Source organism: Apaloderma vittatum, unplaced genomic scaffold (assembly GCF_000703405.1).
Source record: "Apaloderma vittatum isolate BGI_N311 unplaced genomic scaffold, ASM70340v1 scaffold24044, whole genome shotgun sequence".
Taxonomy (NCBI): domain Eukaryota; kingdom Metazoa; phylum Chordata; class Aves; order Trogoniformes; family Trogonidae; genus Apaloderma; species Apaloderma vittatum.
In genome coordinates this window covers 11,435-26,961 of record NW_009713578.1, presented here as the reverse complement: position 1 = coordinate 26,961, position 15,527 = coordinate 11,435, and the positions used below count along the sequence as shown (strand labels likewise).

The following is a 15,527-nucleotide window of genomic DNA, read 5'->3' as shown; positions in this document are numbered from 1 at the left end:
GGAAAAGTTGTTGTTGCTGCCTTTCCAAGCCAGGCTCCACAAGGATATGTCAAAAAAAAACACAGAGTGGCTGAAGTGGGGCCAAACTTGTCCTCCAAACATCCTTGAGCAAGTCCCAGAAGGCCACCCATGACGGGGACAGATCACTGATGGGCAGCCCCTCTGCCAACAAGTGGGTCTGTGAGAAGCCAAAGGAGATGGCTTTCTTAGGGTTAGTTTCTCTGGTATCTAAGAAAATGAGAACTTGGTCAGAAAAAACATCCCACCTTCGAGGGCAGCTTATGCCAACTCGTAGACGTCTAATCAGGGTCAATCCCATAACATCACCTTCCTGGGAGGACAGGCTTCGGGATCTTCCTCCTAAACTTAATTGCACCAAGTTTTCAAATTTAACGTCTCCTCTCCTCCGCCAGATGCCTGGAAGCGGTCAGGATACTGCTGGGGAGGAGGAAAGGGAGGTGAGAAGACAGATGGTCAGCCTGATCCACCCCTAGCTTGCTTTCTTCAGGGAAAGCAACAGGCAGGCAGAAGCCCAGAGAGAAACGCGCTCAGGGTGCCACCGGGTGCAGAACCCAACGCAGTTCGAACACCTTTGGCAGGGGGTCTGCCCTGGGGAGGTAAGAGGCTGTGCAATGGCATTGTCACCATATCTCAAGGCTTCAAATTCACTGGATTAGAAGAGGCAGAGATGCTGTAGAAGGCTTGATGTTAAAAAAAAAATAAAATAATGCAAACAGAGAGGCAAATAAAGGACACAGTGTCATCCTGAGGAGAAAACTGTGATTCATTAGAGGCTTGTTCAGGACCTCCTCGGGAAGCGAGACTGAAAAAATACTCATATGTACATGCTAGAGAAAGACATGAAGGTGGATGGGTCAGCGTCACCATGTGAGAAATCTAGTTAAGAAATGCCACAAAGAGAAGAATTTTGACATCAAGGCAAAAAAAAAAAAAATCGTCTTGATCGTTTCTTGAATTAAAGGCTAAGACACAAGCTCAAAAGTTAGTTCAGTGTCATCTCAACATTGTAGATTTTGAAGCCCCCAAAGCAGCCTGTGGGCAAGGGACAATTTTGAAAATGAACAAGAGCTGGCTACAACATAGGGCAGGAAACCTCATGTTTTTCCTTCCTTATATATAGGCACACACGGCCTCCTAACAATCCAGACAAAAGGAGACTTTACAATACTAATAGCACCCGGCTGGTTATTTACAGGAGACAGCAGCTCCTACAGGCTTTCTGTTTTGCTTTACACGAGAAAAAGAAGCCCACGCATACGCACGCACCTGTGCCCGCCCCATTCGGTGCAGAAAATCCCCCAAAATCCCAAAGCAAAATCCCAGAGTCACATTTGAATAAAACATTTCCAAAGCAGCCCCTTCTCCATCTCCCTCTACCTCCCCGAGCCTCTCCGTGCCGATGAGCAACGGAGCCTGTGCGTAAAACTAATTAAGTTCCATCGGGAGGTTCGGCTTGGTGCCCTGGCGAGGGATGTTTCGGCAGAAGGAAGCAGCCTAGAAACTCTCTTCATTTGCATTGGACAACTGGACTGCGCAAAAGTACGCAGCCAAAAACTCCTCGGCAGAGGTTTTGGGTGAGCAGGAAAGGGGACCTGTGGGTACAGAGTGTGTGGAGTGTAGAAGAGGAAAAAAGAAAATAAAATAAAAAAGTCCAGAATCACAATGAATATTCAACACAGAGAATGAGAAGTGCTGGGAAAGAAATCTTCCTTCTGCTCTCGGGAAGATCCACCTTTTAAAGCAACCCTGGCAAGATAACAGAGTTAAACATTTCCTTATCTATGTTAAACACCTTTATGATTCAAACAGGAAAAACAGCGCCGAAAATCTATTTCACTCTCCCCCACCCCATGGCTCATTTTCAATAGTCAAATTAAAGTGGGCAGTTATATTTCTGGTGTCTCAATATCAACCCAACGTTGCTGTGTTTGGTTTGCCAGCACGTAAGGAAAGAGCTTGGAGAAGGACCGAAAAAAAAATTTAAAAGTGTTTAATTTATGCTTTTTTCTGTGATAGTACGAAAAATAAACCAGCACAGCAGATCCCTAAATTCCCATCCGGAGCTTTCGGCTCGTAAAGCTGGTGCAGATACCTACAAGTTGCTGCCCCCAAAAAGCACTTGCACCCTGCATCTTGCTGCACACCCGCAATTTGGACACAGGAGCACACGAGGATTAGTGAAGCCCCCCGCTGTCGGGATGCACCCGGGGTACACTGTGCAGGAGGACAAGGTTGCACTCAATCCAAAGGTGTCAGAAGAGTCGATGGTCTGGGGCGGTCTGGGGGCAAGACTAACATTTTCCAACAGCATCCAGCAAAGAGCGGGAAAAAGGGGTGATAACAGAAGAAAAAAACCCAAACAAACAGTTCCCAGTCTGCTAGAAAACTTCAGGGAGGGACCTTGCCGGGGATGTGGAGGGCAGGAGAAAACTTAACAGTAAAGAAACTCTTGTCTTCCCCTCACAAACCAAGAAAGTCACTAAAAGGCACCAGTGGGGCAGAGCTTGTCGGCCGGGAAGAAGGGAGCGCTCAACCGAGCGGCTTCCTAACAATGTCAGAGAAAACACATCCAAAGCTGCATTTTTTATTTGCGAGTGCAAATGACGTGGGCAGACAGGGAGGGTGAGAGGGGCAGAGCCGCACCAGGGTGGAAAGCTTCAACCCAGAGCAACATCCCCTGCCAGACACGCTCCTCCTCAGCTGCTCAGCAGCCCCTCGCACAGACCCCTCTCATCACAAAGCCGAGCTCCGGCACTAATGCAAAGCGCCACGTCGTCTGCTGGCATCATCAGAAGCCGCCTGCCTTTCATAGAATCATAGACTACCAGGTTGGAAGAGACCTCAAGGATCATCTAGTCCAACTCTTTAAGGCAAAGAAATACAGTTTAAATGAGACGGTCTCCTGAGGATGTGGTCTCGAACATGCTCACCGATGCTTCTTCCAAGCCATGCAGCCCCCACAGAGCTCCAGGCGTGGGTTTGCATCACGGTTTTGGGAATCTGCCTTTAAAAAGGGAATCAGAGATGACTAGGGATAAACCAAAACAGGGTAAAAGTGCTGTTGGCATGGGAATCCACCTGTATTCTGAAGATGCCAGCACACATTCACACAAATCATCACACCAGTGAGTGCCAGTGACCTCAAGGCACTCAGTGGCTCACAGTGGGAGCCTGGGAACAGCTTTGGAGATCTCAAAGTAAGACCGGTCGTTTTTTTAAACCACCCATTTGTTTCCCAGAGGACATGATTTGGAGATCCCACTCAACACCAAACCAAACTCGGAGGCATCACTACTGCTCTCAGCCCTCAGACGCGGAAGGAGACGTGTTCCAGTCCTTGCTGCTAAAACTGTTTTTGGCGGGTTGCCACCCAAGCGCTTGCGTCTCAACAAGATACAAATTCCACAGCCCTTTCACGTGCTGGCACCAGCATCCCAGTTCACAGGGGAAGGCAGAAAGGTGGGATCTGGCACCGACCCGAGGGCTGGGTGCAGAGGGCTCACTGATGCTAGCTGCTTCCCACGGGTCTTTCTGCCTGTACAAGCCTCATTTTTCAGCATCCTCTTCAGGCACAGGCTTGTGAACACAGTACCCTGGGACAAGCAAAGGTGTGAGTAACTGCACAAAAACCTTCTGGTATAGCCCCGCTACTGAAGCATCTGAACATGTTTTAATGCACTTATCCTACCAGTCCTTCTCAGGAGTTGTGTCCATTGTCCGAGGCACTTAAGCCCCAAACCACAAAGGTCGTTAAGTGAGCGATCAATACTGGCCTGAGTAACACGAGCAAAGAATTGAGCAAGGTATCCAGACTGGACCAGCTTTCCTCCTCTCATCCGCAGATTGTCCAGGATTTCGTTCATCTCCACACCAAGCAACAAGGGAGGTGGCTGGGTCTTGGGCACCAGATTGTGGAAGACCAAGAGGCTTTTCTCTCGGCAGAAGCAGCCTCCTGGAGAGAAGGGGTGATACCTTGCTCCGGGCAACATCTCTGTATTCACTGATAAAGGAATTGAAACTATTACCTTTAGAAACAGTGACTAGACACAGGCAGGACCAGAGACATTTAGCTGGAGGGCTCTGCTCATCGTCTAAACTGCTAACCCCTTCTCCGAGTCCTTCGGGCTGGATCTAGCTGCAGACTGACAGTTGTGCCATCACAATTAAAACGACTCAAAAATGCAGCTTAATCTGTTCACAGATGTAGCTCAGATGAACCGAGCACGAACCCAACAGTGGTTTCTACCACGAGGAAGGGTTGATGATCTGCTCCACACTCTTCCATCAGCGCTACAGCCCAGTGCGCCCATTGCACCCAGCAACTCTGCCTTTCAGATAACATCCTCAATATTTTAAATATGTCAGTTTAATTTTGTTTTGGTTGTGAAGGGCTAAGAGCATAATAAACAGGAAGTTTTACAGTCCTGCGAATCACAGCTGTGCTTGCGATGCACAGGCCCTCACCTAGACTCTGCAGGGTGCTGGGGGGAGTTTCCAGGAGCTGAACAGTGGACAAAGATCTGCACTTTGGCTTCTCACAGGAGGGTGAAGGACACACTGGGGGACATCACTCCCAGGGAGGAGCTAAGGAAGCGATTCCTCCAGAAGGAGACCTCTCATCTGCTGATGGGGTGGGATGGCAGAAAGAACAGGCAAGACCAGGCGATCTCACTGAGCCCGTCCCACCAGCTCCAAATCAGATCTCGGCATGGGCCCGGCAGCTCCTGGGGCTCCTCCCCACCATCCCCAGCTTCATCCCCCCAGCGGCTGCAGTTGTGCAGCCCCTGCCCTATCCCCAGCAGACCCTTACAGCACGAGGAGGTGCTCAGTGTGCCTTCTGCAGCTCTCCCCACACTCACGGGGCCACCCAACTGCGGGGGGACAGTCCGGAGAGAAAGATTTTAAGCAGCTAAGAGGAAGCAGCAACGGATTTCGAAACATTTCTAGCACAACTTCTAGGGTTTTAAAAGCAAAAGCAACACTCGGAGAGTAATCTGACATTAGACTTCAGCAAGTGATGCTCACAGCACTGTGCATCCTAGGGCTCTTTGCCCTGGATATTCTAATTAATACAGCCCAGCACTTGCTTAACAAACTCACATGTTTATGAAGGAACTATTTTTTTTTTCCCTCCTCTGCCTTTCAGCAGCAAAGATTTCCACAGCTTCAACAGGACGACGTTACACCAGGAAGGAGAAATTGTCTCCAGTCATGTAGACTCCATTACTGGGAGAAAGGTGTGAACAGCAAGCATGTCTGGCAGATGGATTCATTATACCACTGTGTCCTTTATAATGGGAAATGAAAAGCCCATTCTGATAACTACACTTTATTATAATAGGTCAGAAGAAGTGAAAAGCATCATCTTACAAAATTAACTTCATAAAGACTGCCTTCAAAAAAAAAAAGTATCCCTGCCAGTTTATCCACTGCATCTTTCTTCAGAGATTTTTTTTCAGAGACATGACTCTGAAGTCTTGTCCCACTGGCTGTCTTCACTTTTACTCTCTATCAGAGGGAATAGATCTGTTTTCTCCTAATCAGTCCCAGACACTTGTTTTGCCAGATGCAATAAATGCCATGTCTTTGTCAAGACGGAGAAAATAGCCAGCAAAGGAGTTTAAAATTAAAAGAGACACCCAGCCCCAAAGGTCTTGGCAAGAAGCAGCACTACTTTCTTTATGGGAAAGTCAGAATATGGAGATAAACACACCCGATAACCTGTTCTGTGCTCTGGCAAACCTTCCAACTGCTTTCTCTGCTAGCAGCTTCTACAGTCAAACTAAAGCCCAGGCTCTCAACTGATAATAATTTTGCGATTTCAGAGCTTTAAGTGATGTGTTTGATTGCAGTTCCTACAGATGAAAGACGTGAGACAGTCAGACGGACAAGAAAACCTGTTCTGCACTCCCAGTGCTTGCTCCTGATTTTGCTCCGAATTCTGAGGGTCAGAATATTTTTCAAAGCCCAGAGGAAACAACGCCAGCCCCCAAAACGTGCTTCTCGATCTGCAACTCTAATAACTGCATCCTTTGGTGGTGCCAGTATTGGTTACGTCCAACTTCAGGCAGACTCTCAACAGTATCTGTCCCTTGGGTTGCAGTTGATCAGGTAGAAATCTTTTAAGAAGTCTTTTCCTAAATCTAATAGTACCTCCCTTTGGGGAAAATAAAACATACATCTCCCTGAAACATTATATGCCAACCGCAAAACAGCCTTATTTTTAATATTCATGAAAGCTGGTGCGAATAAGGGGGAAGGAGGACAGAAGAGGATGCAACGAAACAAACAGTTAATTGGAACTTCCAACGAAGGCCGCACGGACCTAATGTGATAGATTTTAAAGGAGCCTAATTTTCAGAAATTGCCAGAGCTCCAATCTGTGAAAATGTGGCCTTTCACAGATCTCCAATTCCGCTTGCCACGTCTAGAGTTGCTTTTGAAAAAAAAAAAAAATAGTAAAAAAAATCTTGCCCTAAAAGCCCCCCACAATTTGGTAGCAAAAATTAGCAGCCTTCATGGGATATCAATCCCTTTGTCTAACTATGGCTCTTTGGAAAGAGCTAAGGACCGTTTGTCTTTTGTTATTTTTCCAGGTAGTAAAAGAGTAGAATCTAATAAAGAACAAAAACAGGGGGAGGAAATAACACACCCACAAAAGCTAAATCTTCACACCTAGCCCAAAAGCAGCCCCTATAATTGAAAAGTATTTCTCTCTCTGAAGAAGATTACACTTATCTGGTCTCAAAAAAAAAAAGTAATAAAAAAAAAAAAAAATCCCTTGACAGTTTGAGAGAGGCCAACACTGCAGCAGAAGGCAGCAGGACATGCTCTGAACCGGCACCACGCACCCTGGGAAAGTCATCGGGTCTGGTGTGGAAGGTGGGCAGCACCTAAGGCTCGTGGAGCCTCACGACGAGACATTTATTTGGCATTTATTTGGCAGGTGGAGGGCTTCAGCTGTTCACCACAGCACTCGTGACTCCCGCCCGGAGAAATTTCTCCGGCCCGAGAACGAGAACTCGATATCCCCCGACTCCAAAATTTAAGCAACGGGAAGAACGTGTGTCACCATCCACTTTCAACCCAGCATTTAAGCGATGGATCCAAAAAGAATGATATTAAAAAACATAAAGACAACCAGGGTGGGATTTCTTGAACTGCCACTGCTGAGCAGTACAACCGCTTTCAAAATTCTCGATTAGAAACACCCAGCTCCCCTGTTTTGCTGTTCCAGTGCCATTAATACCTACTGTAGGCCCATTTAAAAAGGAAGACGCGGCTCCTTGACAAAGCTCAAAATGTGGAAATATTTGTTTGCAGAACTATATATATATGGAAATATATATCTGCATGATATATTTGTCTGGAGTAATATATACACACACATATTAGCACGTGTATGTATACAGCTACCCGACACATATATCTGGTGGGTGTGTATTTATTAATTTTCCTCCTGCCCAGGCAATTGAGAAAAGAAAAAAAAAGCAAGCACAGAAGGAAGCAGGTTGGGAGGCAACATCAGCTGCAGGGCTGGAAAGTGGCTTTTGAGCACGTGGGAACAATAGAGGAGATGCTTGTCCTGGCAAAGCCTCTCACCTCCACGGGCAGGGGGCTTCTGCCCTGCCCGGTGACGCCTCGTGGCGCGGCCTGGTGGTCCCTGGGCCGGGGGTCCTGGTCTTGTCCCCAGGTTGGTGGTCCCAAGCTGGTCCCCAAGCCCAGTGGTCCCCAACCTGGCTTTTCTGGGCAGGCTAAGAGTGCCCCCTGCAGCCCTGCCATCCGTGCCACCTCCCGTTCCAAATAAATAAATAATGCGATGCAAATAAAAGACGGGTTCCAAAATGCAGAAAGAGCTAAAAAAGCTCCAGAGCAAAAGCGCATCTGAAACCACACACACACCAAAAACCTCCCACAAGCAATCTAGGATGAAGTGTTTAGCAGCGCTCCCTCATGCCTGGTTCTAGGTAGTCTGAAGGGACAGACGGGTGGGAGGGAGGATTGGGGATCGTCCTTCCCCTGCCAAGGTTGGGCTTTTGTTTTGAGGATAAACCCCACATCTCGGAATATTCCAGGTAAATGAAACAGATGCTCACGCATCGCTCCGAGAGCGCCACTGACAGCACACAGGGCTAGAAGCTGCGTGTTCCTTGCAGTAGGAATCAGACCACTCCTCTAGCCCTCTCCACTGCACCAGGGTGCCAGACAAGGCAAGAGGAAAAATAAAACGCACCAAAAGAGCCACCCCAGTCTCTGCCGGGCTTGTCTATCCTCGTGATATACAGAAGGCTCCCAGCATCTTGAACTTATAAGGCAAACAGATCTCCCCAGTTTCACAAAGGCCACGTCTGCAGCCACACAGTGTTGAGTTTGAAATGAGCAGGGCCCCACATGCCAGGAAAACTCAGTGGGGTGACTTGGAAGCCCTGCTTTTAAGCCCCGTTTCATTAGGGCAGCGCTGAAGCCAGAACACCCACGCTGCACAGTGCGGGCAAGAAAAGCTTCTTCCTTGCCTTCAGGGATCTTTACATTGTACCCACCAGCACCCTTCCAGCAACGTGCGCCCAAAAGTCACGTCATGGTCTGCATCTGACCAAATCCGAGAGCTCATCCCCAAACAGGGCTGCAAGAACAGCTTTCCTCACCACCTTACACCTTGCAAGGAAACAACCCACCAGACACATGGGAACCACTGTCCTTACCTGGCCCAAGGTCAAGCCAGGAGAACATCAGACCCTAATAACGGAGGTAGGATTCACTGTATATAGGGAAACAAGTAGTTTCCCCTGGAACGAACAATCCCTGTCCTGAAGCTCCTCCCAAGGCAGTTCTCGCTGCACAGTCTGAGGAAGTTTCAAAATGGTCTTAAGCGATTTCTCAGTTCCCTCCCTTTGGAAAGAAACACCCCAGCCCTGAGCAGATGAAAACGCCTGCCTTCTGCTCAGTACTTCGCCGTGCCCCGCAGATGTGAGCCATCACCCTTATTCTGCAAATGAGAAAAACTGACGGGCAGAGCCGGACACCGATTCCCCCAAATTCCTTCTGCAAGGCAGCACCAGAGGAGGGTCCATGGCCTGGGTGAACAAGTAAACCATGAAATGATGCCACATGCAGTATTTTACAAAGTTTCACCATTTTCCCCCCACCCCCCCCGGATGCATTACAAAGCTTAACAAGTCATTGCATAAAAGGCTGAGGATACAAAGAAAACAGAGATCAGCCAGCGAACAGAAGAATGCAGGCTGGGATCCTAAAATCCCTATTCATTGCTCAGCACTATCCCAGGCAGGTCTCAGAGCTGACATTGTATTTCATGCCGGAGAGGGTATTAGAGACAGCACAGTCCCACACCCTTACAGATCCAGGGCTGCCAACCACTGCCTATGTGAAACACTCGTGGAAGAGAAAACAAGATGTAAGTGCTGCCTCCACGATGAGAAGGAGCTACACCATCACATGGGCGAGACAGATGGAGGAGGGAGCCAGCCTCAGCTAAAACCTTTCACGCCAGCTGTCTGCAGGTGTGCCGAGCATCAGGAAAGCTGCTGCACGCCTTTCAGGCAAGAGGGAAGAAAAAAGAAGAAAAAATCCAATGCTATTTACTCGAGAGGCAAGGAGATCTCCGAACTCCACGGATGTCTGCTGCGCGGCGATGGGTCATCAGCTCCGACAGCTCAGGGTGGCTACAGCCAAAATGCTGGCTTATGTGATCTCTATCTCACCAGCAGAATTTCTATACTGGTATAACCCACTAATCCATTTGTATTTACATGCAGTAAAAGGCTTTTTTGCTTCCACAAAGAAAACAAAACAATCCAATGTCAAGAATCTGTATGAAAATCACACCGGCTCCAGCCCGGAGCCCTTGTCAGACCCGACAGAAAGCGCATTCCTACCTGAAGAGTTCCCTGATTTCCCTGACGGTGGCCTGGAATGGGATGTTTCGGACCAAGATCTTGGAAGTCTTCTGCTTCTTGACGGTTTGTTTCTTTCGGGATGATTTCACAGCGGGCCTACGAAGTCAAGAGAAGGGGCAGGTAAGGGCTGCTGGGCAGCAAAATCCCCATCGCCTTGTGGCTCCTTCGGAATTAGGAAGGCAGAGAAATCAGCCAGCCAGCTCACATCAACATCCTTGCTGGCATCTTACTAGGGACAATGGAAATGTCCAACATTCACCAAGAATAAATTATTTTCAGTGATCTAAATCCTACGTCTGAAAAATCCAAGTTTCCATCTTGCTGACTGCAACCTCAGCTGAGGATTGGCGGCAGGCCTGGCCTCGCATTTGCCACCGACTTTTGTTTTAACATCAAATCTTGTCCATTCAGTCGTCAGGAGAACGCGCTATTTGATATAAAAAGAATAATAGCTTAGCGTAAGGTAATTTTGATTCTTTTTCCGATTGGCTTAGAAAATAGCAAATGATTTATTTTTTTTTTAAATAGATTATTAATTAGTTTGGTTTTAACTTCAGAATTGTGTTGCTTTTGGGCAAAGTAAGAATTTACCTAATGCAAAACACAACAGGTTATTTCATAAAGTAAAGAATTCTGCATTGCAGGCTGGATATTTACTGGGATCTCAAAAATCAAAAAGGATGAAAATGGTTTTTTTAAAAGAATTAAAATACAAAGTGCAGACAGGGAGTTGTCAGACTGCTTCTGGTCCCCAGGGACCTAATTTTTAAACAAATTTCGACACTTAAGAGATACTTCCTGCAGTAGGTTTCCAAAGCGTCTGAAGGACAGTTTTTTAGGTGCCAACATTCACCTTCAAACACCAAGATTAATCTTCTGTTTTGCACTTTGAAGATCCTGTACTGAATAAAAACTAGGAAGGAAACCCTAAGAAGCAGGACTTGAACTCCAAGTAAATTCATCCAATTAACCACCTCCTCTGCACCTCACTGCTCGAACAAAAGAAGTTAAATCCCAATTTTTTTCCAAGCAATATTTATTTTCAAATACAAACTTGTATCTGTCTTGATTTGATCAGAATCAGCGCAAAACATTCTTCTTAAGCTCCTGTTCTCCCTGATGAACTAGGGTAAAAGATTTCATTACCAGAAGAATATTAGTCTTCGAAAACTTTTTAGAAGCACTGGAACTTGGGCTATCACTGGATTCTGCGATGCTGACTGAACTGTCACCAAAGCAGAGGTTTTAGAGGAGCCTTTTCCTCAAGCACAGAAGAAAACTCAAGCCCCTGGTTCTCACTTTTGGCTCATTTTTAGAGACCCAGCACCCCACGCTGCTTCAGGATTTTAACCGGAAATGTGCCATGTATTGAGCGAACACCTTTGCATCAGCTATTCACCGTTTGGTTTTTTCTTTTAAAGTCAGACTGACTAAAGCGACTGAGTAAAAGCACAAAGGCTGACGTGTTCAACAGTCACAAAGCTACTGCTGATGTTCCTCGCGATGCAGAGACGCTGGGTGAGGATCGATGGATCTACCACTCCTCACTGCAGCTTAAATGGAACCATTGTACAGAGGTGAGACCACCTTTACCTGATGGCTCTCTCCGAGATTCTCACTTCCAGCTTATGGCCATCTACAGAGCAGCCCTAGAAGTTAAAACAAAGAAACAAAACCAGGAAAAAAAAATTAAAAAAAAATAAAATCACAACTGCTTCCAAGCTTCTGGGATACAAGCACAGCATTTCACACCTTGCTTTCTCCCACCTTGCTTTTTCCTATATATTCCTCCCCTTCTCCCTGCTGAATGCTGCTCAGGTGAGGCAAGGCTTCTGATACGAAGTTGGAGACAGCTTCACTGACTGAAGCAGCACCCAACACCCCTGATTGAGTTGTTCACCAACCTCAGCTCCACCACTAAACTGGCAAGGACAAGTCATTTCACTGCTCTGGGCTATGGTTTCCTCTAGCCTGCAAACTCTTCAAGGCAATGACTCTCTTACTACTTGTTCTGGAACAAGCCAAGGATGTCTTATTGGCCCACAGTAGCCAACACAGCAAGAAAGTCTTCTGTCCCTTGCTTCCTGCGCCTCAAAGAACTCTGCAGTTCAGCACTGAAAACATCCCTGAGAGGGCACATGACCACCTGAAGTCCTGCTGCCCACTCCCTTCACAAAATATGCTTTTCCTTGCTTTCTCTCTTCCCCAAAATTCTGCTTTTCAAAAGAATGGAGAACACACATCTACTCCAAGATGGCCCTGGGACATGAAAGGACCACCTGCCCAAGGTGGGACTGATGGATTGCAGTCACTGGATGTGCGCAGATTACACAAAGTAATTCCTTTGCACCTGCCTAGAAAGAGATCACTCTGGCCATCTGGGTTGCACCACCTCAGGTAGCATGGACCAAACATTTGGTCTCTATCACCTCTACAAAGGGCACCTTGCTAAATAAACTCACACTTCAATCACTGCACATTTTCTGCCGCCTCCGTATTGGATCAGCGCTAGGAGATGCTCTTTTGCATGAGGTCTTGCACCTCTTCCCTCACAAACCCAGCTCGCTTTATAGGCTTCTCCACCTGCAAAGTGTAACTCACAGCACAGACATCCTCAGCTCCTTTCCAAACTTCACATTTCACCCAAGTCTTTGCCCACCAGCTCTGGAAAGAAATCCACAACAACAACGCTTAAGCTTACCTGGAGCCGGCGCAGGGCTTTCTGGGCACTCTCTGGCTTCTTGTACTCCACAAATCCAAAGCCCATTGAAAGCAAAGTGCCTGTGGAGAAGAGCAAAGGGACTACTTAAGGAAGCAGGAAACAGAAGATTTGAAACCAAATCAGGAGAAAGCATCAATAGCCAAAATTGGGGTGGAAAGAAACTCATACCCCAGGCCCTGACTCTGAGCATCCCTGACTCGTTTTGGGCAAGATGCTTCTCTAGAACAGCTCATTTTCATGCTGATGTCAAAGAGGAGATAACCCACGTTGCATGCAAAAGAGATTTTTTGCTTTGTATCATTTCAGTGCAAACTCCTTAAATAGAACAGTCCTACAAAAAACCCTGCTGGTCACAGGGTAAGCGATCCCACCGCGGAGACGCAAACATTTGTTTATACGCAGGACTTTTTCCTCATGACCGAAATGAGATCTTCACCTGGAAAATTTGCCAACTAACCAGAAATGGGTGTGACTTTTGCTGTAGGATAGTGATATGCAGGTTGCACTTTGGTCCCTGGAAGAGACACTTCTAACCCATGACCCCTTCAGAAATTTATTTTGGCCAACACCTGCCAAGTCATCAGTTACCGACCACCGCCAGGAGATCTTTTCCAGTTTGGACTGTCTACAGCCCTGTTAAGACACAAATCTCACAAAAGCTGTGCAGCTCCCTAGCTTAAAATCTGGAGAGGAGACACAGCCCATTCAGCCAGCACTTGTGTTAAGCACACTCTTCCCTGGCCAGCAAGCGAGCGGAGTCAACGCGACGGGGAAACTACTCGTCACCAGAGCCTGCTGGGTTCGGAGCTGGCAGGCAGAAGGCAAACGAAGCCCACTCAGCACAGTACTCAGCCAGGCATCCTTGAAGATCCCGGTCGTTACCGCAGATAATGCATGCTGTGCGCAGGTTTAATCCTCACAGGGCACCAGCTCCTTTCAGCTCGCATCCCGCTTCTCTTCTGTGATCCTAAAGGAGTTGGCTTCTCCATCTCAAGATCTTAAGAGAAGGTCACGTCTCCACAAATCCTACAATTGAGCTTAACCTTCTAGACCGAACCCTGGCGTATTTTTGGTTGCTGCTTTCAGCCATTTCAACAGGTGCACTTCTAGAAACATTAAGGATTTCGCCAACGAGAACACAAACGCTCAGCCAGATGAATGCTAAAGCAATGCCACACCTGAGCCCTCAGCAACCAGCTGAGGGAAGGAATTGAACAGCAACATCTAGAGTACCTGCTTTGTCTTTCTTCTTGGATATTGTGCAGCTCTTCACAGCTCCCACTTTGGAGAACGCCTGCAAGGAATTGGGACACGTGATTCAGTTCTCTTTGTCACAGGCTTGCAACTTGAGTGACAATGTGGCCCTCTTCCAGAGCCAGGAGCACGTGCTCACAGGCCCACCTCCCCCAACATGCACCTGAGAAGCAGCCTGTGCAGCTGCGTCTTCTCTTACAGAATTATTTCTGTGCAAACAGACACGCACAGACTTTTAAAGAAATCGACAGGCACGCTCCCCAAAATCCTCCACCACTCCTTGGAAACGGTGCAGAGGCCTGGGACGGCTCTGGGGGAGCACCATGGATTACAAGATGCCCTCAGCTAAGGACTTCAGAGGTGGGTGACACCTGTGATACCTCTTTTCAAAGACAGGTAGGAGGGGTTGGAAGGCAGCAAGGGCTGCAAAGCCGCTATTCGACTCCTGTGCAAAAGCCAGTAGGGCAGAAAAACAAGAGGGGACAAGTCCCAGCCTCCCTCTGAACCTTTAGAGTTGTCCCCAGACCCCACTGGACCAAGGCATCTACAGTCCACCACAGCTCCAAGGCAGAGAAGCATGGGTCCTGATATTGAGCCAGCATTCTTTGGCCATGAAACACAGCATTTCACCCCACATGGTTCGAGAAACGCTATACTCTCTCTCAAGTTTTGTTGAGGTAAAGCAGCACAGACAGCTCAATGTTGGTAGAAGCTCAGACAAAAAGCACGTCTCAGTGAAACCATTATTTATTTATTTACTGCCTTAATGTACAAAGCAGCATCACAGCTGCAAAAGGGCTTGTCCCAAGGAGAAACATTACGGAAAGCATTTCCTACTTCCTCGACCTGAGGTAAAATTAAACTCCACCAAAACAGTTTCAGATACACTTGCCTTAACTGACACCTGAAGCCCCGAAGTGGAGGTTCCCAGACCTAGTACAATCCTGTGCTCCCTCATCTCACTTTAGGTCATGTTGGCTGCAATTTAACTCCTTTAAATGCTTTATCCTCAGCACACCAGGTGAATCACTTGCCCTTTGCCTTCTGCAGCAGAGGGGAGCCCCTTCTTCCAGCTCACGCTGGGAGCAGAGCTTTAGTCCATCAGACATCTCAGTCTGACTTTTGACCACACACTCAACCCCCTCCCACTCTGCCTGAGCAGACCTTGTTAAGCAAAAACCGGTCCCTCCTCCTCACTTATCGCTCACCTCCTTCAGCGTGTCTTCCGTGGTGGCGAAATTCAGGTTTTTGATGAACAACGTACACCCAGGAATGCTTTCTTCTTCCTCCTCCTCCTCTTCTTCCTCCTCTTCTTCCTGTGCTGCTGTTTCCTCTGAGCCTTTTATAACTTCACCTGAAACAAAACGAACAAACCCAACTTTGTAAGATGTACAAAAGTCAAATTTTGAGGGAGTTTGCCCGCTACCCCAGCTAGCAGCTACCACTCCAGCAGGAACAGGCTACATCTCTATTGACTCTCCGCAGGTGGACACGACTGAAATGAGCTCAACACGCAGTACAGGAATATGCCCCCAGGAAAACTAAAATATTGCCTGTTCTAACAGCGCAGAAACTCCACACACCTGCTGCCCCAGCACTCAGACATCCACACC

The 15,527-nt window shown here is 47.5% G+C and overlaps 1 protein-coding gene across 1 annotated transcript in view; it reads right to left on the bottom strand.

Moving 5' to 3' along the window:
• The window catches only part of RBM19 (RNA binding motif protein 19), a gene marked incomplete at its 3' end in the record, with an annotated part of 47,843 nt that overhangs the window by 21,104 nt on the left and 11,212 nt on the right, over positions 1-15,527 (bottom strand). Inside the window, exons 16-20 of the mRNA XM_009868434.1 lie at positions 15,123-15,268; positions 13,894-13,954; positions 12,640-12,719; positions 11,532-11,587; positions 9,918-10,034 (exon numbers count right to left, since the gene is read on the bottom strand). Coding sequence (XP_009866736.1) covers positions 9,918-10,034; positions 11,532-11,587; positions 12,640-12,719; positions 13,894-13,954; positions 15,123-15,268 — 460 coding nt within the window. The remainder of the gene's footprint in view (positions 1-9,917; positions 10,035-11,531; positions 11,588-12,639; positions 12,720-13,893; positions 13,955-15,122; positions 15,269-15,527) is intronic.